Source organism: Callorhinus ursinus, unplaced genomic scaffold (assembly GCF_003265705.2).
Source record: "Callorhinus ursinus isolate GAN/ISIS: 27379988/994484 unplaced genomic scaffold, GSC_fseal_2.0 scaffold71, whole genome shotgun sequence".
NCBI classification, from domain to species: domain Eukaryota; kingdom Metazoa; phylum Chordata; class Mammalia; order Carnivora; family Otariidae; genus Callorhinus; species Callorhinus ursinus.
The window spans coordinates 5,873,528-5,898,309 of NW_027397133.1; the positions used below are offsets into that span (position 1 = coordinate 5,873,528).

The 24,782-nt window shown below is 53.6% G+C and overlaps 1 protein-coding gene across 3 annotated transcripts; it reads left to right on the plus strand.

Moving 5' to 3' along the window:
* The first annotated feature begins 435 nt into the window (after window positions 1-435).
* Window positions 436-16,201, plus strand: KCNN4 (potassium calcium-activated channel subfamily N member 4). Of its 3 annotated transcripts, XM_025849539.2 has the most exons (10): window positions 436-517; window positions 3,677-3,885; window positions 6,903-6,998; window positions 8,230-8,657; window positions 10,528-10,663; window positions 12,808-12,918; window positions 13,040-13,158; window positions 13,489-13,558; window positions 15,113-15,280; window positions 15,699-16,200. In XM_025849539.2, the coding sequence occupies exons 2-9, from the start codon at window positions 3,727-3,729 to the stop codon at window positions 15,275-15,277; spliced, it is 1,284 nt and encodes a 427-aa protein (XP_025705324.1). In that variant the 5' UTR covers window positions 436-517; window positions 3,677-3,726; the 3' UTR covers window positions 15,278-15,280; window positions 15,699-16,200. The 3 variants fall into 3 exon arrangements, with proteins under 3 accessions (XP_025705324.1, XP_025705326.1, XP_073742687.1); XM_073886586.1 differs by lacking the exon at window positions 436-517 and having other exon boundaries at window positions 534-3,885; window positions 15,699-16,199; XM_025849541.2 differs by lacking the exons at window positions 436-517; window positions 6,903-6,998 and having other exon boundaries at window positions 532-3,885; window positions 15,699-16,201.
* Window positions 16,202-24,782: the final 8,581 nt, after the last annotated feature.

Genomic DNA, 24,782 nt, shown 5'->3' on the forward strand with positions numbered 1-24,782 from the left:
GCCCCCAGCCCCTCCTCCCTCAGACCCAGGAGCCCAGGCCCCCAGCCTCTCCTCCTTCAGACCCAGGGGTCCAGGCCCCCAGCCCCTCCTCCCTCAGACTCAGGAGTCCTGCCCCTAATTCCCTCCTCCCTCAGACTCAGGAGTCAGGACCCCCAGCCCCTCCTCCCTCAGACCCAGGAGTCCACACCCCCAGCCCCTTCCTCCCTCAGACCCAGGAGTCCACACCCCAGTCCCTCCTCCCCTCAAAGTCCCATGCAGCAGCCCACCCCCCTCCTCCGAGGGGGGCAACCTAGGCAGAGAGGTCCTCTGGTGTTCCTCCTCCCTCTCTTTTACAGAGACCCCTCTCCGTCTCCACTCCCCCCTTCAGGGTTGGGACCGAGGGCTGAGTCACAGGAAGCTCTGGGGCCCTGAGTCACCCCCACCCCCTGGCTCAGCCCCTCCCTGGGCTGGAGGGAGCTGGCTCTGGAGCTGTGTGTCCTACCGACTGACCCCCACATCCCAGAACTTCCGTTCGGAGGCAAGTGCCTTTCCCACTGTGACCCCATTGCTGCCCACCCTGTTCCTCTCCCATGGCCGCCTTCGCTCAGTTTTTCTCTCTTAGTTGTGGTCTCTTTGGAGACGAAATTTCTGTCTGCTCTAACTTCCATGTCCTGATCCGGGCGGCTGCTTTCCCTTCACCTCCATGTCTCCTCTCTCCACCTCTTTGATTTTTTTCAAATTCTCTCCCCCTCTCCGTCTCTCTCCCCGCCTGGCTGGACCCCTGGGGGTCTCTCTGATTGCTCCCCCCCTCCCATCATTTTTCACTAGGCCCCGCACTGAGAATCGGCAGCGCAGGGGCTGGGGCTGGAGGTCTCCGTTCCGAGGCCTCTGACTCGGGCAGCCGCAGCCTGTGTCTCTGGCCTCTTGCCCCTGAGTGGGGCTGGTGGAACCCAAAAGGGCAAGGCTGCCCCCAGCTGCGCTGGTGGATGGAAGAGAGGAACTGAGGCAGAGACAAGCATGGAGAGGTCCAGAGAGAGAGGCAGAACCAGAGACAGAGAGACAGAGGGAGGCCCAAAGGGAGGTCCGGAGGCAGGGAGACAGGGAGACAGAGAAACTGAGTCACAGGCAGAGACACAGAGATGGAGACAGAGGGATGGTGACAGGGAGAAAGCATGAAATAGAGAAACAGGGGGACACAAAGATGGAGACAGAGACAGAGATGCTAAGAGAGGCACAGAGACACAAAGAGGCTGAGAGACACAGAACCAGAGAGAGAGAAATGGCAACAGACACATGGATGCAGAGAGTCTGAGATACTGAGAGACAGACCTGGAAGAGACAGAGGTCGAGAAACAGGGGAGAGGACAGGAGAGACAGGGAAAGGCAGAAACAGAGTCTTCCAGAGCAGGAGAGACTGAGGGAGGAGCCCGAGGTAAGGCCCGAGAACCCGAGGGAGGAGGAGAGGTGCAGAGAGACCCATGCCTGGCCACAGGGGTGGCAGGTAGCAGGGGGGGGTCCCCCGGCTGCAGCTTCAAGAGTGCCCGGCGGCAGCATTTGCTCCCAACGGGCACGTGCATGGTGTCTGGGTGTGCGCGGGTGTGTCTCCAACACTCTCCCCACTCTCCCGCCACGTCTTACCCAGAGTGGGAATCACACATGTGCCATGGAGCAGGCGGAGCATCAGCACAAGTGGTGTTTTTGTCACTGGGCGTGTCTGTGTGTGCAGTTTGGTGTCTCCAGGTGTGTCTGCGTGGGTTGTGTTGGTGCGTTGACAGTCATGTCTGTGCGTGAGTGTCTCGTTTCCCTGTGGCTGGCGGGTCCATGTTCCTGCATGACAGATGACACGCAAGGGAGAAGGGTTGTGTCTGTGAGTTCCCTCTAGAGTGGGACCCACGGGGCCACCGGCTGTGTCTCGGAGGTCAATGTGTGCGAGGTGTTTTGTGTTACCAGGCCGGTGTCTCCCCAGGGTTTGGATCTGTTTCCCGACGTACGGGACACTGTATGTGCTGCTGCATGCAGTGACATTCCACGTTGCATGTCACTCTGGGAGTCGCGGTGCATCACCCTGCATTGCATTTGCTGTTCTGTATGTTACTGTGTCGTGTCTCTGTATGTGCATTGTGCGTGCAAAGGCGAGCTGTCATTCAGAGATGTGACCCTGTCTGTGTGTGACACCCAGGGGTGTGTCCACTTGGGGGGGGCTCTCCTTTCCCTGCCGAGAACACAGCCTGGGTGCCCACACTCAAGAGCATGCTGTGTTTGTGTGGCTGTGTATTACACCGCACTGGAGGGTGTTCCCCTGGGGTTGTGTGTGGTGTTGTTGCAGGCCTAGGTGTTGGCTGTGTCAGTGGGTCACACCTGATGTTTTATGTAATCCGTGGTGTTCAGAAAAGGTTGTGTTGGGAAAAACTGTGGCAGTGTGTTTTCTGTCATTCTGTGTTTGTGCATTACTCTGCATATGTTGTGTTTGTGTGTTGGAGTAGATGGTGTGCCGGGCCGTGGGTGGGTGTGGTTCGGATGTGATTTGTCAGTCAGAGATGTTATATTTGGGCATCAGGGTCCATGTAGCTTGAGCCCCTCCTCAACCCCTGGGGTACCATTCTGGGTCGTGTCCCTGGGATGCACCAAAATATATCAGAATGTCTTACTTTGTGCTGTTTGGGTTTCTGTATGTGTCGCTGTGCATTGTGGGTCTCTACACGTGTCCGTTCACACTGTTCCGACCATATGTTTGAATGGCTCTGGGTGCTGGGGCGTGTTGTATGTCATGGTGAGTCTATATGTGCTGCGAATCGTTCTCCGAGCATATATACTTGACTTGCCATGTGCCACAATGTGTCTCCGCGTGCATTTCTCTATGTGCTGGGTGCTTGAGGGCTGCCATGGTATGTCCCCAAACGTTGTGTGTCTGCACATGTCGGCTACCATTCCACGGGTGTATCACGTTTGGGACGCTGTTGGCGCCTGGTCCACACAGGTATGTTGAGTGTGGCATGTGGACGTCACTAAGTAGAATGTTGTGTGTCCGCGGAACCATTGGGATGTGTTGTGCTAACGTAGCAATAGAGTCTGGGGGTGGCTGTTTGTGCAAGAGGACGTTGTACCAGTTACAATTGCAGTTTTTGCACCTGTGTGTGGACAGTTTGAGTGGTCATGGGCGCCACGGGGCACTGCCTGCCCTGCTGAGTGCCGGCGTGTGTCACACTGTCTGTGTGGTGTCTGGGTGTGGCTGTGGGTTGCAGAGCTCATCGGGAGTTGTGAGTCACTCACTGTAGGTTGTGTTGTGTGCCCCATGTGTGTTCGGTTCCGTCTCTGGCCGTGCTGTGTGTAAGGGTTTATCCCCCCCGGTGTCTTGTGGTGTCTGGGTGTGGCTGAGTTTAGGTGTGTGTTACAAAGCTCAGACCGTTGTGTGTGACGCAATCTATTGTGAGCCAGTATGTGTCTTTATCCACGTGGATGCACGCCTCTTCCTTGCTCTGCCCCAAGTCACACCCCAGTCCCTCCTTAGGCTGAGAAGGGAGGTTGGGGAGCCTCCCCTCTGCCCAAGGGCCACGCCAGCTCCTCCCTGCCCTGCCCAGCTGTCACCACCCCCAGAGGGCACAGACTCCTCTGTGCCTCAAAGCAAGAGCCCCAGAGTGAGGAGCAGAGCAGGCCTAGGACCTGCAAGCCACAGTGGCTGCCCTTTGTGTGCTGCGAGGTGGGGGACCCTGGGCAGGAAGCTGGCTGAGCCCCAAGACCGCAGGGGCCATGGGCGGGGAGCTGGTGCCAGGCCTGGGGGCCCTACAGAGGCGCAAGCGGCTGCTGGAGCAGGAGAAGTGGCTGGCTGGCTGGGCCCTAGCGCTGGCGGGAATTGGCATCGGACTCATGGTACTACATGCGGAGATGCTCTGGTTCGGAGGGTGCCCGGTGAGTGGAGCTCTTATCCTGGGCCATGGGAGGCTGGGGGCTGAGACTCCCGGGTCTGAGGGAGCAGGGGCTGGAGGTCTGGAGTCCTAAGTCTGAGGGGGGAGGACCTGGGGGCCTGAACCCCTAAATCTGAGGGAGGAGGAGCTAGGGGTCTAGACTCCTGGGTCTGAAGGAGGAGAGGGCTGAGGTTCTGGATTCCTGGGACCCAAGGGAGGTAAATGCTCAGGGCTCTCTCTGCAAAAGGAAAGGGACAGGGGTCACAGTGCCTCAGTCTTTGAAGGTTTGCAATGGGACAGCTGGAGGTCCGGGACCCCCTGTGGCTGATCAGATCCTCTAGTCTCCCAAGAACAGATCAGGGGAGAGGTAGCCTTGGGTTCAGTGAAGGGAGGGTGGGGAGAAAGATTAACTTCTTCCAAGTGGGCGGCAGCTCCTTGGTCCTTATCTAAACTCGGGTTTACCCAGTGCCTTAGCAGCGAAGGGCAGAGACCAAAAGAAACTGGCTGGGGTGGGGGTGGGAAATGGAAAACAACCCCCTGCCCCTCCCATGTCCATCATTCCCAGCCTCCCCAGGGTCTGCAAGCTATTTAGTCTGGGGCATAGTGGAGAAGTAGGTGTACAGTGGCTTCAACTCCTAGGTCCCAGGAGAGGGGGGCTGGGAGCCCAGGCTCCTAGGTCTGAAGGAGGCTTAGAGTGTCTTTGGGGGGAAGGGGCGGGCCTGACTGAGGATAGTGTGAGTGGGGAGGAAAGTGACAGGTGGGGCCAGGACAGGTCTGAGCAGGCTCTCGGCACATTCCAGCCTCGGTCTGGGCAGCAATGGGGCAGATGGAGGACAGGGGTCAGAATCGGTGGATTAAGGACAGAACAGAATTGCTTAACCGGAAAGGAGGGGTTGGAGAACTGTCTAGGGTAAGGAATGTGGAATCGGGCTGGCTGGGGGGCGCTGACGTGAGGATTGAGTTGGGGGGCATTCCTGGAGGAGGGAAGCTCAGGCTTGGATTCGGGGACTGTGGAGGAGGAGGGCAGTTCCGAAGTGACCAGGGGCCACATGGAGGGTCAGGGCAGGCCGGCTTCCTCTGGCCGGGCAGCCGAGGCCAGGGCAGCAGGCACAGAGGGGGTGGGGCCGCCGAAGCCCATGCCAACAGGAAGCATGGCCAGGGCCTACCCGCCGCTCCCACGCTTCAGCACCCCGCCCAGCAGCGGAGGTGGGGACCTGAGCTCCTGGCAGATGGGAAGGGACGGGGGTCTTTCCTACCCCACTCCCTCTCTCCCCCTTCTCACCTCTCATTTCTTCCTTCCCTCTGGCATCTGCCAGGCTGCTGCCTCCAGCAGCTGGACTCTGGGGAAGCTGCTGCAGCTTTCTGAGCCTCAGTTTCCCCATCTGTAAACTGGGGGTGAGGGGTGAGATACGTGGCCCTAGGGGCCCTCCTCAGCCCCCTTTCTACTTGTGCCTCGACAACATCCATGCCTCCTCCCCACCTCCATCTCGGTCTTAGGAGCTCATTCTGCAGGGACCCAGACACCTGCTCCCCAGCGGGGAGGGGCTGGAGGGGAGGAAGGTGCCCAACTGCGGGGAGTGCAGGGGAAGAAGATGGAGATATCAGCAGGGGGAGGGGCGGAGAGAGACTGCGACTGAGAGACAGAGACACCGAGAGACAAAGGCGATGTGAGACAGAGACGATGCAGGAAGAGACAGAAGTACAGCCACAGAGAAAGAGCTCCCCAAGTTCAGATACACACAGAGAGATGGAAAGTCTGACAGAAACAGAGACCCTCAGACATAAATAGAGATCGAAACTGAAGCAACCCCAGAGACAGGGAAATTTCAGACTGAGTCAGGGATTTGGGGGAAGAGGAACCAGCCAAGTAGAGAGAAGTGGGGTGCAGCATGGGCAGGGGCTATGTCTGGTGGAGTGGAGTTTGGGACAAACTAAAGAAAGAGACAGGGAACTAGGGAGCCTTAGAAGGATGAAGGGGTAGGGGAGGGCTAAGAACAACAGCACCATTGTTCGGGGAGGGCTGGGGGGGCAGGCCCCCTGGGGCAGGAAACTGGCCCTCTTCCCCTGCACGGAGGTGGGGCCCTGGCCCTGCAGTGGGGAGCTGGCAGACATCTGTGGAGAAACAGGTGCTAAGCTCAGCATGGCAGCCCAGGTGGATCCTTTTCCCTGACAACACTCCTCACACAGGGACCCCACCCCACTCCTCCTGGGGAATCCATGAGTCCCAATCCCCCCTAAACCTCTCGTTCCAAAATTCTAGATCTCTCCAAGGTATTGCCACACAAAGAGAGGGAAAAAAAAATCTCTCCGTGGTTTTTGGAGGCCACATGCTTCCGGCCAGAGCTGCCCTGGGCTTAGAGCCAGGAGAGAGGGCAGGGGGAAGGAGATGCAGGGGCCAGGGCCCCTGAGGGACCAAGTGCCCTGGATGGGGTGGGGAGTGGGAGGCTGTCATTCACTCCCTGGGTATTGGGTGATCATTTCTAGGCTCCTTGGGGAATTGGGAAGGTGGTAGGACCTTCTAGGGCAGGTTGCTTTCTCAGGCTGGACCAGCTGTGTGGTCAGGGAAGGGAAGGGGAGCTTTCTAGAGGCCAGGTGTCTGTCTCTAGACCTCCCCACTCCCCCACCCCCTAACTGAGGAACATTTTTGGTGGGGAAGGGGTTGGGGGAATTAAAAAAGGGCTGTAGGTTGCAAGGTCTTCCCTCAGGTGTGGATCCTAGGAGAATGGCTGAGAAGGGTATATACTGGCGTCTGAGCCAGGGCTGTCAGTCTGGGAAGGAAGAGGGCACGCTCCCTGGGGACCAGATGATGGTTTTGAGAGTTCCCCCAAACTGAGACATCAGGTGGAATCAGGTTGGCGGTTGGTGGGGGGGGGGGCAGAGAATAGGCATAGGCAGGGAGGAATGGGTGGAAGAGGCCAGGAGATTGGGAATTGAGAAGGGATGGCATTATGGGAGGAAGGTGGAGGGAACTGACCAGTTGGGGACCTAGGATCTTACCCCTTTTTCTGTCCCTCCCAACAGTGGGCGCTCTACCTGTTCCTGGTTAAATGCATGATCAGCATTTCCACCTTCTTGCTCCTTTGTCTTATCGTGGCATTTCACGCCAAAGAGGTCCAGGTAGGGCAGGCCCCACCCCTGGCCCCTTCCTTGCTCCCCCCCAGCCCCCACCACTCCCTGTCAGCTCACACTTTCCACCCTCCTCCTCCTCCTGGTCTGAGTAATGAGGTTTCTCCACCCTGAGATTTGTCCACACCCTTACCCACCAAGATGAGAATAACCACAGACAGACAGGCTGAGCCTCCTGGAGCAACCCAGTCCCATGCTCCACCTGCAGCCCTGACTCCCCTTGCATGCCCATGGATGCTGAGAGCTCCCACCCCCAGGGAGCCTCACTCCAGGCCCAGCCCCCCAGACCTCTGTCCTCCATCCCTGAGGCCCCACCTATTCTAGTCCCAAGCAATCCGAAATCCAGGCTATGCACCTGAGGGTCCTTCCCTACTCCTGAGCTCCCCACCTCTGTGCCAATTACCCCCTATACCCCGGGGGGGGGGTCTTCCCACCCATTGCCCCTCTCCCATGTCATGTCCCACCCACTCAACTCTCCACCCGAGCTCTCCCCTCATCCCATCCCCCACATCCCTAGATCCTGTTGCTTTTACCCCTTCCCCCTTCCCATCCCCCAAAACCTTTGTATATAAAATGGGGGTTTATCCATCATGTGTAGTAATTCCCCCTGCGGTGCCTGCTCTGTAAAAAGTACATGATAGTAGTCATTGAAACAGTTAAGTGGCCTGGATCTGCAGCTCAGCTGTGCTGCTACCCCCGAGAGACCTGGGCCTCAAGTTTCTGCATCTGTAAAATGGGGGTAAAAAGGCTTTCAATTTCACTGTGTTCTGAGCATTCGCTGAGTCATAACATGCAAAGTAGATAGAGCAGTGCCTGGCCCGTTCAAAGTGCCCTGTAAATGTTCGCTATTGTCACTGCCATTGGTATATGCGGTTTTCAGTTAGTTACTACCCCTGCCCCCAGAAACAGGAGGAGATGGCTCTGTGCATCTGGACTATAAGCTCCGGGGAGGAAGGGCTTTCTGCTCTGTGCACCTGTATCTTCAATATATAGAACAATGTGGGGTACACAGTTAATTCTGGAAGTGGGCTGAGACTGAGCGGGAGGCGGTGAGGAAGGAAGTGGAGAGATGTCCTCCTCAAGGCCCTGCCCCACTCCTTCCCCACCCGCCCCCGGGGCCAGATGGGCGCGCCCCCGCTTATCTCCCGGCTCTGGCAGGCGGGCGGCTACCTGACCTTCGTGTGACCCCCCCCCCCCCCCCCCGTCTGTCCCCTCCCCGCAGTTGTTCATGACCGACAACGGGCTCCGGGACTGGCGCGTGGCGCTGACTGGGCGGCAGGCGGCGCAGATCGTGCTGGAGCTGGCCGTGTGCGGGCTGCACCCAGCGCCGGTGCGTGGTCCGCCGTGCGCCCAGGGTTTGGGGTCCCGGCCCATGGCGACGCAGTCCTGGCCGGGCTTCCTGGATGAGGGCGAGGCGCTGCTGTCGTTGGCCATGCTGCTGCGCCTCTACCTGGTGCCCCGCGCCGTCCTCCTGCGCAGCGGCGTCTTGCTCAACGCGTCCTACCGCAGCATCGGCGCCCTCAACCAGGTCCGCTTCCGCCACTGGTTCGTGGCCAAGCTGTACATGAACACGCACCCCGGCCGCCTGCTGCTCTGCCTCACGCTTGGCCTCTGGCTCACCACCGCCTGGGTGCTGTCGGTGGCCGAGAGGTGAGGGTGCTGGGGGTGAGCGGTGGGGGATCCCTAGAGCATCTGGAGGAGCCATTCACAGCCACAGCTGCCATGGGCAGTGGTACAGCTTGGGCCACTTTGGGGCAAATCAGAGGAGAAAGCTGCTTGTCCTCACTCGTCCACTAGGGTGGGAGGAACCAACGGGCCGGCTCTGCCCATCCTCCACCTGCTGCCTCCAGTCTCCCCAGACACACACAGACCCTAGCAAGCCCTTCCTTTCCTGCCTCCACACCTGTCCTGCCTCAGGTCTCGGAGCAACTGTTCAGTCTCTAAAGCCAGGTACTGGGGCTCAGCCAAAGGTTGCAACTGCCTCCTTGGAGGATGGTGACACCTTTTCTGAATTAGCACAGATGCCCTGTAGGTGCTCCCCATGATCCTGGGGCAGTGGTGATTTGGGGCTGCTCTGGAAGGGAACTTCCTGCAGGGAATGGATACGGGATTCCAGGCTGCCTGCTGGACAGACTGGAAGCTGGGCTTCAGGTTCTCTCTTACAGATAAAGTGATGGTAATCTTAGCCAGTGGGTCTTAAAGTGTGGTTCCAGGACTGGCAGCATCACCTGTGAACCTACTGCAAATCCAAATTCTCAGGTCCTACCCACACCTACCAAATCCAACACTCTGGCAGGTGGTGACCCAGCAATCTGTTTTAACAGGGGATTCTGACCCAGGCTCAAGTTTGGAAACCTCTGGTTTGGTACGTCTGGCAAAGGATTTTTTTTTTAAGATTTTATTTATTTATTTGACAGAGAGACACAGCTAGAGGGAACACAAGCGGGGGAGTGGGAGAGGGAGAAGCAGGCTTCCCTCCGAGCAGGGAGCCCGATGCAGGGCTTGATCCCAGGACTCTGAGATCATGACCTGAGCCGAAGGCAGATGCTTAACAACTGAGCCACCCAGGTGCCCCTGGCAAAGGATTCTTGAGGGGAAGTAGGGAATGACAAGAACTGGCTTTAGATCCTTCTTCTCTGACCCTCTGTTTCCTCATCTGTAAAAGGGGTGTCACATTTCACCATCTTTGAAGTCTCCACAGCAATTCTTATCTCTCATGATTTTAAACTCATTTATTTTGTAGGATCTGTTTTCCTCCCCCCATGTTTCTCATCTGAAAAATGGGAGGGTGGGCAGGGGGTCAAATTTCTAAACCCCAAGGCAGAAGTTCCTCAAACCTGAATGTACTTCTGGATGAGGGGAGCAGGGCCTAACAGTGCAAATTCAGTCCCCACCTCCAGATATTAGCAGAGTGGGTCTGACATGTCTGGGGCCTCATGAATGAAGCTTTCCCTGCTGACCCTGATGCAAGGGTCTGCGGGCTCAAGTTTAGAAACATGAGGATTTTCAGTCCCTTCCGTGGCTGTAACTAAATATCCCCTTCTATGAAGTGAGGGGAAGGGAGGGCAGGGTCTTGCCTTTTTAGTCTCGACAGGGCCACCTGTAGGCCATAGAGCATCTTTATGGACATCAGAAAAAAGCACCCCTGGCTGGCCTAATCAGTGGAGCGTGCGACTCTTGATCTCGGGGTTCTGAGTTTGAGCCCCACGTTGAGTGCAGAGATTACTTTAAAAAAATAATAGAATCTTAAAAAAAAAAAAAGACGAAGAGAAAAAGTCGCCCCTTCACTCTGGGTGGATACAGCTAAAATCAAACAGGCTTTGGAATTGGCTGGATCCAGGTTCAAATCCCACAGCCCAGCTCACACAGCTAAGAGGAAGCCAGGCAGGCCCTCCAAAGCCCAGAACCTACTTTTTCTCTGAGTGCTTCTGGGGACTATAGGTGTGTTAGGAAGGAGCGTATCAGACATCACAGGAACCCCTGGGGTGGGGTTTCAGGACTAACCCATCCTTCCCCACAGGCAGGCCGTTAATGCCACCGGACACCTTTCAGACACACTGTGGCTGATCCCTATCACATTCCTGACGATTGGCTATGGGGATGTGGTGCCAGGCACCATGTGGGGCAAGATTGTTTGTCTCTGCACTGGAGTCATGGTGAGTACAGCCCCCTCAGGGACCCTACCCCTACCCCCAACTGCTTATCCCCTGGGCCCAAAGAAATCATGGAGCCAACAAAGGCACTCAAGGCCACCACCCCCAAGAAACTTGGGTGTCTTGGTTTCCTTTCAAAATCCAGGAATCCATCCCCTAAGTCCTTGCTTTCTTTGGAACTTAGGACCCTAGACCCCACCATCCTCGGGAACACAGGCCCCTGACTTCCCACGCCCATTTCCTTCCAGAATCCAGGAATCCAGCCCTGAGCCTCATGAAGGCTCAGACATCCTGCCCCTCACCCCCCTGCCCTCCCAATCATCTAGGACACAAGCCCCTGGTTCCCCAGCTCTAGGCTCCTCCAGGACCCAGGAACCCAGTCTCCAGCCTCCATTAAGGCTTCATCAAAAGCATGCCTGTGGGGTCAGGCTGCCTGGCTTCAAATCCTGCATCTGCCACTTCCCAGCTAGGATCAAGCCTATAATCTCCCAGTTTCCACAGCTATAAAATGGGGATGCTGATACTAGTGTACTCCTCATGGAGTTTCTGAGATGAATTAAACCACGTAAAGGGTCTCAGCACCCAGCACATAGGAAATGCTCGGTAAATGGGTCAAGGGGTGGGGGTGGGGGGAGGGAAGGCTGTTATTTGTAACTGGCCCCAAGCATCCAGCTGCCCCTCCTCTATCTAGCTCATGTCAGGGATGAAGCAGAGGCTCCCCAGAGTCGGCCTCCTCCAGAATCCAGACTTCTACCACGTTCCCTTCATAGACCCAGGCATCCAGTTGCCCCTACCTAGCCCCTATCCTCTTCCAGGACCCCAGCACCCAAGGCCTTGGCCTTCACCTAGGCATGAGCTCTGGCTCCTCCCACCCTCAGGGACTCGGTCTGCCAGCCCCCAGCCCCGATGTTGTCGCAGAAAGGATACGCTACATTTCCACTGGTGATGCATGGGGTGATGGGGAAGTGTGATCCCCTCCCCTCAGAAGTGGGAAAAAGGGGCAGAGATTCAGCCAGGGAAACACTCCCGAAGGGTCAGGGACCCTCAGGGCTGCCTGGGACCTCCCCCCTCATTTGACACAAAGAGAAACAGATCAAGAGAGATCAGGCTATTTGCACTTGAGCTCACAGCCCACCTCCTGGCAGGGAGGTTCCCCCCACAATGGAATCATCATAACTAACTTTATTGAGTACATACTCTGTACCAGCTGCTGCTCTGAACACTTTCCGGGTGTTAGCTTAAGGAATCCACAGAGTACTACTGTGAGGGCATGCCCATTTTACATGGAAGAAAGTGAGACCCTGAGAGATTAAGTAACGTGCTCAGAGCTGGGCTTGGAACACGAGCGGTCCTGGAGCCAGCGTTTGTGACTAGTAAATTGTTTATAGAGTTTTCATGAGCTGAGACACAGCTTGGGAAAGGGGAACACTTCAGAAGAGAATTCACTGCAACTCAAGGAAGAGCAGCAGGTACCACCAAACAGCTGACGGATCAGAGGCCTAGGGAGAAGGGGAGAGTGTTCAGACCAAGATGCTCGGGCACGTGAGGCAGAATGAGGCCAGGCTGAGTTGTCTGGAGGAGAGGCCTAGAGCTCTGAAGGCTCTGAAAGCGAGGGTAAGAAGTTTGGGGCAGTGGGAGCCCAGATTAGGGTAAGGGGGCAGGGTCATAATTGTTAGATCTCCCTAGTGTCCAGGTCAGGAGAGGGGAAGGCTGGAGATGGTCCAGGAGGGAAGGGACAGGGCCAGAACTGGGCAGGAGCCATGGGGGTGGGAGGAAGGGGAAGGACACCTTTGGTGACCTGATGGCCAACTGAGTGTGAGCAGTGGGGAGGAAGGGCTCCCGCAGGAACCTGAGCTCTGCCTCTCACCCAGAATCAGCCCTTCTCCCCTTATCCAATCACACCTTTAACGAAAGAGGGCATTCTGGTGGTATAAACACTACACGCACAAGTGGGACTCAGATACGTGACCTCTGATCCTAGCTCTACCCCTCGGGGCTGTGGAACCCCAGTTCCCCTCTCTGGGCCTGCTTGTCTGTCAACCAGGGGTGGTCTTGCCTGCCTTCTGTGGCTGTCGGGAGGGGTTGAGGGAGTCTGATGGCACAGGAGCCCCCCAGCCCTCCCGTCATAGTGTCTGCTGTGCCCACAGGGGGTCTGCTGCACAGCCCTGCTGGTGGCCGTGGTGGCCCGGAAGCTGGAGTTTAATAAGGCAGAGAAGCACGTGCACAACTTCATGATGGACATCCAGTACACCAAAGAGGTGAGAATGGGCATATGGCACCCAGAGCACACGCCTCCCTCAGACCCAGGAGTCCAGATGTTGTTCCCCTCGTCCCAGAGCCCTAGGGGTCTGCCTCCACTGACACTGTGCCCACCCCCAGATGAAGGAATCAGCTGCCCGAGTGCTGCAAGAGGCCTGGATGTTTTACAAACACACACGCAGGAAGGACCGTGGGGCCGCCCGCAAGCACCAGCGCAGGCTGCTGGCCGCCATCAACAGGTGAAGGCCTCTCTCTGTGCACATCTCCTCCTTTCTGCATGGTGCGTGTGAGCGAATGTGAGTGTGCGCCCAGGTCAGGACACCCGTGTTTGGGCTCACCGAACAGTGTCCACCCAGACCTCAGAGTGACTCTGTGATGGCTTGTCTTGCACATCTGTGTCTGTGGGTCCATGCCACTCTGTGTGGGGGTCAGGATACCCTAAGAGATGGGCTCAGGGGTGCTCTAGCTCTGGCAACTCTTCCTCCCCGGACCGCGTCTATGTGAGTCTCTCCTCTCCTTATCCCATCCCCGCGCTGGGGTCACTTCTGATCTCCGGCTTCTTCCCACAGGTTCCGCCAGGTGCGGCTGAAACACAGAAAGCTCCGGGAACAAGTGAACTCCATGGTGGACATCTCCAAGGTACCGGGGCCCTGTGGAAGGAGGGGTCTGGAAGAAAAGGGAGGTCGGGGCGGCTGGCAGGCACATCTGGCCCCAGCATAGCGACCACTGGCAGGGGTCTGGCGCACACACGCACTTGACAAAGGGTTGTGGTTGAATGAATGATGTGATGGTTTCTTAAACTCATGGAAGGGACTGATACCTTTTAAGCTTAAAAAAAAAAAAGAAAAATTGCACAAAGAACTCCAGTGTTTGGTTTTACATTATTTTTATTGTCGAGTTAATGCGGACGGATATAAAATTCCTTCTAGGGGCACCTGGGTGGCTCAGTCGTTAAGTGTCTGCCTTGGGCTCGGGTCATGGTCCCAGAGTCTAGGATCGAGCCCCACATCGGGCTCCCTGCTCGGCGGGAAGCCTGCTTCTCCCTCTCCCACTCCCCCTGCTTGTGTTCCCTCTCTCGCTGTGTCTCTGTGTCAAATAAATAAAATCTTTAAAAAAATAAATAAAATTCCTTCCAACTATGACTCTTAGACAACAATAAAACCAAAGCAAATATACAAAAACCAAGTTCAAACACAAATGGCAAAACCAATGAAACGCAAATTAACACCACCGATAGAGACAGGGCACGTTGTTTCAGTAAAAGTCAGTAAGAGGGGCCCAGAGCCACAGGGGCTTCTGTGCTGGGCAGGCTTGCCTGGCTGAGGCAGACTCGGCTTGCCCTTCTTTGGCTGGGACCACCTGACAGCCAGTGCTTGGGGATGGTGACGTCACATCCGTTCTCTTGGCTCACAGCACCTTTTGCTTATCAAGCAGCCTTTGCTTTTTCTCATTAGCCCAAGACAAATCAAAACAGTGGCCCTTGGCATCAATACCATGGCAAGCACAGTCACAGATGTGGGCCCCTAAACTGCATGGCAGGTCTCAGTGAGGAGGTGGTGGCCTAGATCTGCCAGAATTGGCAGGTCATAATTTCTGAAGATTATCCAGCCAAAAACTGAGAATTAAAGAATTCTCATAGGGGGCGCCTGGGTGGCTCAGTCGTTAAGCGTCTGCCTTCGGCCCAGGTCATGATCCCAGGGTCCTGGGATCGAGCCCCGCATCGGGCTCCCTGCTCAGCGGGAAGCCTGCTTCTCCCTCTCCCACTCCCCCTGCTTGTGTTCCCTCTCTCACTGTGTCTCTCTCTGTCAAATAAATAAATAAAATATTAAAAAATAAAATAAAGTAAAAAAAAAATAAAGAATTCTCATAGAAAGCCTCAGGGATGAAGCTGTGACTCCTAGTTTGAGAAGGTAACGAAAGGGCTATGTGGATTTTGAAGTCATTTATAAATTCCGCAAATACTAGGTGAGCACCTACCTTCTATGTACCAGGCTTTACTCTAGCTGCTGCCTTGGGCATGTCATTTAACTGCTCCAGGCCCGTTTCCATAGTTGTAAAAATGGGAATGGAATTCTCACTCCCCACGCTTTTAAGAGGATTTAAACCATGTGTGAAAAGCACCGAGCCAAGCAGCTGGGATAAGGAGGAAGACTACCTCAGCCTGCTGATACCTCCAACCTTCTCTCTGCCCAGATGCACATGATCCTGTGTGACTTGCAGCTGGGTCTGAGCAGCTCACATCAGGCCCTGGAGAAGCGGATGGATGCACTGGCAGGGAAGCTGGACACCCTGACTGAGCTGCTTAGCACTGCCCTGGGGTCGAGGCAGCTTCCAGAACCAAGCCAGGAGGCCACGTAGCTGGTGAGGCGGCTGGGACTCGGGCAGAAAAACATCCTGGAGAAAGGGTGCCTGTGGATAGCACCCCATGTGGCTAATGGGGGAGGGGATGGCCTTGGAGACAATGCTCCTCTTTCTCTTCTGCTCTGCCTGTCTGGAGGAAAGGACTACGTTTGGGAATAGAATGGCAGGGGAGGAAGGAGACATTCCTTCTCCCCTTTGCTGATCCTCAATACCCTCTCCTTTTCTTTGTGTGGTCTGCCTGCCTGTCCCCGGACATGTTCCTAGTCTCTGTCCAAGTGCCCAGTCTCTTGGTGACAGGTACACCCATCCTCTTCCTTCCTCCTCGATCCACTGGTGTCTGTCTCCACCTCAGTGTCCCTGCTCTTACTCTCCCTCTGGTTTCTGGCCTATCTATCCATCTCTCTGCTTGTCTCCCCAGGACCCATGGAGGAAGAACCAAGCCACTTTCCCCAGGACTGAGGTGGAGGACGTTGTCCCTGCTACTCCTGACCCAGCCCTATGAATAAAGCACCTCAAGTGCAAGGACCAAAGGGGTCCCACCTTAGGGGGGGCTCACTCACTGATGGCTGCTGGAGGGGACACTGGCTCAAGGAGAAAGGCTGTGGCCACACACACACACCCAAACCTCTGCCCCAAATGGGAAAATGGTCACTACTACCCCATATACCCTGGACAAAACATCCTTACTATGCTGCTATGCATGACCTCCAGCTTTCAGTTAGAAGTGGAGGTGCCTGGGGGCTGACACTCCTGGGTCTCAGAGTCCAGGATCCTGGGGTGCCTTAGTTACCACTGGATAGCGGAGCTAAAGGAACCAGGCCTGAGGCTGAGAGGTGGCAGGAGGGAGCGCCCCCTGGCGGGAGAGCAAAGAGGACACAGTTTTCCAGAGCTGCAGAGACTATCTGGTGGGGAGAAGGTGGGGTGGGGGGGAGCACAGCTCACCAGTCTCTGCTCTTAACTTTGTAATAAATGTTCAACAAAGCCAGAAGAAGCTGCTGTTTCTTTCTAAACATATGTATATTCCCAACAGGCAGGTCATCAAGCGGAAGGCCCTTGTTCTGTCCACTTCCCAATCTACAAAGCAGAGGCCTCCTCTAAGTCCCCTCCCAGCTCTGTAGGCCAAGACGTCCTCAACAGCCCCCACACCCCCACAGATCTGAGGCTAAGAGCAAAGGCTTCAAATCCAGGGTTTGGTTCAGGGTCCAAAGCCTAGCTCTGCCATCCACTGGCTGTGTGACTTTGGGCAAGTGGCTTCACCTCTCTGAACACTTTACCTCACCTCTAAGATGGGTTCCCATGGAACTGCTGTGAAGACGGAAACTGTGGCACAGAGGATCGGGTATTTTGTAAGAACCAAACACACAAGAGATAGTTGATCATTTTTATTATTGCTATTGATTTTTAGACAATGCGTAGCGCTTTCTTCTGCTGCCCTTTCCCCCCGCTACTCATCTCACCAGAACCTAGATGACTACTCAGCAAGAACCCCAAACCAACCCACATACTCATTTCAATATGTGCTAAGACTTAGACAAGAAAAGGGAAAGGGCTGGGACTTCTGGAGGTCCTACTGTGTGCTCCTTTCTGTAAATCACCACAACCACTTCCTGCCCTGCTCCACCCCATTGTAAAGATGCAGAAACTGAGGTTTCAAGAGGAGCCAGGTCTAGAGGCTGGGAATCTGGCTGCAGGCTCAATTGACACCCTGCCCGCCCTGCGGCTAAGCCCTCCTTCTGCCCTGTCTGAGGTGAGTCAGAGGCAGAGTGGCCTTGGACCTCCAACCGAGGTTTCACTTCCCACAGCAGCTTCATTTTACTTGGAGAGGCTGATTCATCCTTGCTTCCTTTGGTTTGTGGGGAAGCCCGGGCTGCGAGTCATCCTTTTCTGCTGAGCTATCTTTGGATTTCCCTCCAAATCCACAGCTAGCCTCATGCTTCAGCCCTGAGAGCTAAACTGGGGCTTGTACCACCCACTGCCACAGACTGCCCTTCCTCTGGACACCAGCCCACCTGGGAGTAAAGGAGACAGGAACTAGATGGGATGTCTGATGACATTTCCAACACCCTCCCCCTGCAGGAAGCCCTCCTCACTGTGTTGCCAGACCCCCTACCAAACTCACTCCTCCTAGTCACACCCCACTGCCATTGGCACACTCCTTCAGGCCTCAGCTTGGATGTCCCCTTCTCTAGGAAGCCCTTTCTGAAGATCTCACAGCCACATGAATCTGTCTCTATCACAATATTTTTTTTTAAGATTTTATTTATTTATTTGACAGAGAAAGCACAAGCAGGAGGAGTGGCAGAGGGAGAGGGAGAAGCAGGCCCCCTACTGAGCAGGGAGCCCGACCAGGGGGCTTGATCCCAGTACCCTGGGATCAGGGCCTGAGCCGAGGGCAGACGCTTAACAGACTGAGCCACCCAGGCGCCCCTCTATCACAATATTTTCTGAGCCCAGCACCATGCTAAGTCCTTCATAGATGAATGACCTCACAAAATCTCTAAAAAGGAGGCAAAGTGGGTATTGTGGGGTCCTATTTTATATACGAGGTAACTGAGGCAGAGAGAGATTTAAGAAACCTGCCCACAGTCACAGTAGAGATGGGGGAGCTGGGATCTGACCCAGGCAGCCTGGCTCCAGAGCCCCCCACTTAGCCAACAGGCCCATCCAGAAACTCAGAGATGACTGCACCATATTTTCATGTTTGTTCTCTACTGTGTCTTCAATGTCAAGCGCTGGCATATGCAGGGCCTCAGTGAAGATCACTGAATGAAAACACCGAATACCTGGGGTGGCCCAAACTCCACACCTTTTATCACAGTGGTTTCTGTGAGACAAGGTAGGAACTGGGTAGAAGGGGCTCTTCACTAAGAAACTAAGAGAACACATGAGAGATCTCTTGTTCTGAAGTATCTTGCCCCCGCCTACCCGCACCCATTCCCCCAGGTGGGGCATCGGTCTTGAGACCCCGCCTTCCAGTAGTTTCTGCACTTCCCCTCACAAAATCAGCACTTCCTGAAGGCCCTGCACCAGGGGCTAGGGCTGTAGGCATGAATCAGAGAGCTCTGTCAGGGGGTGTCTCACAGTGCTTTGGGCTTCTTCGCTCCCCTGCTTCTTTTGCCCCCACTCCCACGAGAGGACTGGACGGGGAAAAGAGGGCCCGGAGTGGGGCTCGGGTGGGGGCTTATCAGGGTTAAAGAGCTAGTGAGGAACCGAGGCTGAGGCAGACCCTGGCCTCTCTCATGCACCCGCCTCCCCACACGCCAAGGACTCTCTCAACATTCAAATACGACTGGGTCTGGCCCTGGCCCAAAACTCTTCTGGGGCTCCCACCTGCCCTTCTGTCAAAGTCTAGCTCCTTAGCTCAGCTCATTTTTTTTTTTAAACAAGAACCATTTTACATAAAGCACGCACATTTTAAATGCAGTCTTAATGAATTTTTACGAATCTATTCACCTCAGCAGCCACCACACAGATCAAGCTAGAAGTTTCCAGCCCCTTCAAAGCTCTCATGTCCCTCCCTACCCTCCTCCATCCTCAGTAACCACCATCCTGAGCTCTTCTGCCCAACTCTGAACCCTGCTCTATATGCTAGCGCGTGCTGGCTTCTTGGGCTCCACACAGGGACCACGAGATCCATCCAGGCCGCTCACTCTTTTTCACTGCAGAATAGCATTCCATTGTGTTACTACACCCATGGGTCTTGCCTGGGGGTGCTCTTCAGGCTCTGGCCCCACCCCTCCTCCAGCCTCCTCCGACCCCATCCTGGCTGCTAATGATTCTGCATCCAATTCCAGTGTGTGGGTTTTCCCCCCCAGCACCAAGCAATTCTCAGACGCTGGCTGGGTGCCCTACACTTCAACTCAATTCCACACTGTCTACCTGGAGACAGTCAGATTCCACAGATTAAGAGCTCAATCCTAAAAGACTGCACACACACACACCCGCCCCCCGCCAACCTTCAGACGCCAGTGGCAAGTCTTGGTTGACACCTGTGTTTCTGACCAACCAGCTACAGATCACAGGTTCCAACGAATTCCCCCTTGGTTTGGATTAATTTGTTAGAGCGGCTCACAGAACTCAGAGAAACACAGAAACATTTTACTTACTGGATTCCTCGTATATCATATATCAGTAATTATTATAAACCAGGATAAAACTCAGGATGAGCCAGATGGAAGGGACACCCAGCTAAGGTATGGGGACGGGTGGGAGCTACCAGACTCTCCAGGGGCACTGCTCTCCCCCCATCTCCACATGCCCACCAACCTGGAAGCTCTCGCAACCCTGTCCTTTTGGTGTTTTTTGTTTTGTTTTTTTTTGTCCTTTTGGGTTTTGATGGAAGCTTCATTACGTAGTCATCATTAATTAAATTATTGGCCACTGGCAACTGCTCCAACCCCCTTCTCCCTTCCCCGAAGGCCAAGGGTTAGACCTGAGATTCTAACCTCTAATCACAAGGTTGGGTCCCTGGCAATAAGCCCCCAGCCCTAGGTTACCTACATACTTTCCAAAAGCCGCCTCATTAACATCACAAAAGACACAGCTACCACTCTCACCACAGAAAATCCCAATGGTTTTAGGTGCTATGAGCCAGAAATGGGGCGAATACCAAATATATTATAATAAATCATGGGGTCCCAGCTGCTCCTGCCAGGGGGCTCCTCTTCCCCAACACGCCTTGTTTTCCCCGCCCACCACTGTCCTCTCCCTCTTGCCGCATCCACTTAGAACAAACATCGCCAGCATTTACCCAGTTCTTCATCACGTTCATAAAGGAAACCCTACCATTTACATCAGCACCAGACTGTAGACCTATCTTGAGCTTTTCTGCTGTGTGGAATAGCTGCCAACACAGCGGACACAAGAGTGGTTTTTACAATTTGGAGGGGATGTCGGATGGCACAGCTTTCCTTTCTTTTACCAGGGTGAACAGGCCCCTTGTCAAGTCCAATTCCTCTCTCCACCTGTCCTCTGTCAGCAACCCTCCCTTACCTCTTTCAGGACCCGGTTCCGAAGCATATGAACACAATGAAACCTCTCGCTCCTTAAAAACACCCCACTAGCACTTCAAGCACCTTAGATCCTGCATTGTGTTTAAAGTTCACTATGTGCTCACCAAACTGCAAAACATCTGGAATTCAGAGTTTAGATATTGTAAAATAACCAGGATGTAGAAATCCTTAAAAGCAAGTTCTTACAGAGCCACTCCCCGTTTCATACAACAACATGGAAGATTCTCACAGACATAAAGAGCAAAAGAAACCAGACGCACAGGAGACCTGCTGTAAGATTTCATTTATACGAAGTTCAAGAGCAGCCACAACTTGTCTATGACTGGAGTCAGATCAATGTGGGGTGGGGGAACTGACAGGAAAACAGCACCAAACAAATTTCTGGGGTGCTGCAAATGATTTCTATCCTGACCTGGTTAGTAGTTCCAGCAGTACATAGATTTGTAAAAATTCACTGACCTGTACCCTTAAGGTCTGTGCCCTTTATGCACTTTACCACACTTAAGCTCCATCTCACCAAAAAAGGGTTGAAGAAAAATACTTGTAAACGTTTCCTCACAGAATCTGAATTACGATATTGTGAAGTTAGACTGGGGGATAATAAGAAAGCCATGTTTTTTCTTTTTTTAAATAAATATTTATTTATTTACTTACTTGACAGAGACGCAGAATGAGAGAGCAAAAGTGGGGGGGCAGAGGAAGAGGGAGCAGCAGACTCCACCCCCCACCCCCCGAGGGGAGCCAGGAACCTGGGATCACGACCTGAGCTGAAGGCAGACGCTTAACTGACTGAGCCACCCAGATGTCCCAAAAGCCATGTTTTCTTCATGGTGGACCCCACACCTACCTCTAACAACTTCCCCGGACCTCTGGTCCCCAGCTGATCACCATCTCTTTGGAACTCTTTGTTCCCTTGGCTCCAGGTCACCTCCTCTGCCGATGTTCCTACTCTCTGTCTGCCCCTTTCTGGGGTGCTGGTCCTTCCCCTGATTCCTAGACGTGGGAGGCCCCAGGGCCTAGCCTCTGCTCTGTCTACTCACTCAGCCTGGATGGTTTCAGCCAATCCCAGGGCTTTAAGTACCATCTATACACTAAAAGCTCCAAATGGAGCATACTTGTATAGCTGCTAATAAAATGACAAGACATGTGAGATGTACTTTTAAAAAAGTAAAGAAACTCCAAGTAAAAAGTGTGCTTATTTGTGGGAAGGGAAAATAGAACAAGAGAAGTAAAACACAGATGACTATCAATACTGAGTGATGGGCATGTGAGAATTCTTCATACCACAATACCTTTGTGTTTGCTTTTAAAATTTCATAATGCAAAAAAAAATTTTTTTAATAAAATAAAATTTCATAAAGTCAGTAAAACCTGTGTATCTACAAATCCTGGTTTCTCCCCCAAAAGTGTCACTCCTTACTTGATATCCAGTGAGTATCTCAGAGTAAGTTCAAAGCTTGTCAATTTCCCATCAAGATGACTCTTAATGCATCTTTGTAAAAAAGCTTCACTCTTCATCCAGTTGGTCAAGCCCAAAACCTTTAGGATAACTTTTAAATCATCCCTGATTCATGCTTCCTCTCACACAACCCTCTCCCTGAGTCACGATCATCTCCCGTCCAGGCAGGGACATGGGTTTCCTCATCGCCTGTGTCCACGCCTGCCCAGCTACAGGCCATTTTCCCCACAGCAATCAGCATTGCTTTAACATTTTTGTGCATAAACAGTCACATGGCTCATAAATGCAGAAGTCTTAAACAGTCATCCTCACAGCTCTGATCCACAGGTCTAAGACCCTCATCCCCACAAGCAACCACTGTCATTAATTTGGGGTGTTCACTAGAAAAGTTTTTATAAAACGTACATCCCAACATGCTGGTCCTTGCTCACGGCCCTCCAATGGCTTCCTGTTAGACCTGAGAAGTAACTTCCAAAGCCCTTATCATGGCCTACAAGACCTTATGTAACCTTGCTCCCCTCCATAGCTCCATTCCTAAACAATCCTTCTTCTCTTCCCCTCGCTCTGCTCTAGTCACCTGGTCACCCTGACAATCTTTGAACAGCCGGCTCCACTCCTGCTTCTTCCAGGGGTCTTTCCACTAACTGTTTTTCAGCATCTTCATATGGCTCATTTCCTTACCTTTTTTCAGGCCTCTGCTCAAATGTCACCTCCTCAGAGAGCCCTCTCCAACCACCTGTCACTCTCTGACCTCTGTCACTCAAAATTTCCTTACCTTGACTTTTCCTTCCAACTATCTTTTACCTGACATCATCTGCTCTACTAGAACATCTGTGCTAGAGGGCAGGTGCTCTTTCCTATTCACTGTGGGATCTCTAGCCTACAGCCATGCTTGGCAGCTGATTAAACTTCCATAATTCATTCAATAGATGAATAAAATGAACAGACAAGTGAATGAAGAAATGAACAGATCATTTGGCAATGGCTCTCAAAATTCCCAAGCTTATACCCTGGACCCAGCAATTCTACTTCAAACAAGATATCACTGATAATACCACATATACATACAATCAAGATGTATGACAATACTAACTGCAGCAAATGTGAGAGCTAAAGTTCAGAAACAGCCTAAATGTTTATCAATAGGGAAATGGTTAAAAAGCATGGTACATCCACACAACCATGTCACTAATATGAGAAAAGGCAGGTCTCTGGGTGCTTGTTTGCACCACCGACTCACCACTAGGCGGGTTGCCCGCTGCCAGGGGAAAAAATGTGGGCTTGCTCTGTGGTGAGGCAGGCTTGAATTTGAATCCAGGCCCTGCTGCTTCTTGGCTAGGGGACTTCTGTAAGGACCTTCTCTCTCAGACTCATTTTCTCCATCTGTCAAATGGGGAGGGGAAAAGGTTGTAGTGATGTATATAAAACACAGCCTGGTATTCTAGAGGGGAGGAGGGTAGGGGGATGGGTTAGCCTGGTGATGGGTATTAAAGAGGGCACATTCTGAGTGGAGCACTGGGTGTTATGCACAAACAATGAATCATGGAACACTACATCCAAAACTAATGATGTGATATATGGTGATTAACATAACAATAAAAAATTAAAAAAAACACACAGCCTGGTACACAGTGGGCCCAATGTCAATGTCAGGCCCCTTCTTTTTCCTTTTTAAGTTATTTCCACCTGGGGGTTGCTCGGAGTTGTGAAACTGGCATGGAGGGTGTTCTGGGATTGAGAAATTTAGTTAAGAAAAACTAATAATGACCTAACTGAGATTAAGATGCTAAAGAGGAACACTGACAGACATAATACAGATGGCCTGATTGTCATGTGTGTCTCTGGGAAACACCCACAGTCTTTGGAGAATCCATAAACAGGGCTCTCAACTTAGGTCTATTGTGACTAGTGTTTTCACCAAGCCTGTGGCAGCCTGGAGACAGATCCACCTGGCACAGGTACTGAGGAAATGGAAACAGGGATGAGGCTTGCAGGGGAGAAGGCAGCTCAGAATCAATCACTATCATCACCACTGTAAACCACAAAACATGACAACACATAGTGCTACTATGCACCACGCACTGTTGTGGGAACTTTCATCCACTTAACTGCCGTTAATATCACAAGGTGCTGCCAACTTCATTTTAGAAACGGGGGCAGAGAGGCTTAAGGAACTTGGCTAAGGTCGGCTGCCAAGCTCCTAACGCCAATGCTTTAAGAGTAGTTCCAGAAGGAAACTGGGAGCCGGTGCTTTAGGGACGGAATATGGGAACCAGAGTAGGAGACTTACTTTTATTGTGTACCCCATTAGGTGCTTGAGTTCTATCAGAATGTACCTGTATTCCCTGTTCAAACAGAAATTAGAAAACGTTTTAAGATTTCCAAAGAAAAATGTTAAATCCCCCCTCCCCCACTCGCCGACATATTTATGAATCACTGTGCTCTGGAGCGAGCTTTCCTCCCCAAAGGTAACCGCCGGCCCCCCCCGCGAAGGCGCTGCGCATGCGCTCTCCGCGGGCCGCGCTCTCAGCCGGGTATTCCTCAGGCGTGCACAGGGCTCCACCACAGGCGTCTTCAACTTTCGGGCCGTAGGCCTGGGTTCCTCCTCCACTGCGGCCGCCGAGGGACTTAATACGTGGTCCCGTTCCCCCCGTCTCCGTCTCCCATACCTTCAGGATAGAACCTGCCCGGGGAGACCCTTCAGGATCTGAGCTGCCCATCTGTGCGGCCTCACCTCCCACCCCGGGAGAACTCTGAATCCAAGACAATCTAGGCCTTTCCCTCTGCCAGGAGTGCTCCTGGCCGTGCTTCAAGGTCCAACCGGATCTGGGCCCTTTCCCTAAGTGATTTGAACTGTTTCCCTCCACAGAGCGGATTGTCTTCCAGCGCTCACGCCGGTCTGATTCATTCCTGTGTTCTCAGCACTTCCTCGGCCCAGGGCCCAAAATGCCTCCCTGCCGCTCCACCCTACCGAATCCAGCCAACGGCACTGACAAAGCGGGACTCGAACCTGCCATCTCCGTAACCACCC

Bases quoted from the DNA above. Each gene is read 5' to 3' on its own strand.
- KCNN4 (XM_025849539.2), top strand. From the start codon at position 3,727: ATGGGCGGGGAGCTGGTGCCAGGCCTGGGGGCCCTACAGAGGCGCAAG. The intron at 3,886-6,902 runs GTGAGTGGAGCT...CCCTCCCAACAG, and splicing joins TCTGGTTCGGAGGGTGCCCG to TGGGCGCTCTACCTGTTCCT. The intron at 12,919-13,039 runs GTGAGAATGGGC...GCCCACCCCCAG, and splicing joins ACATCCAGTACACCAAAGAG to ATGAAGGAATCAGCTGCCCG.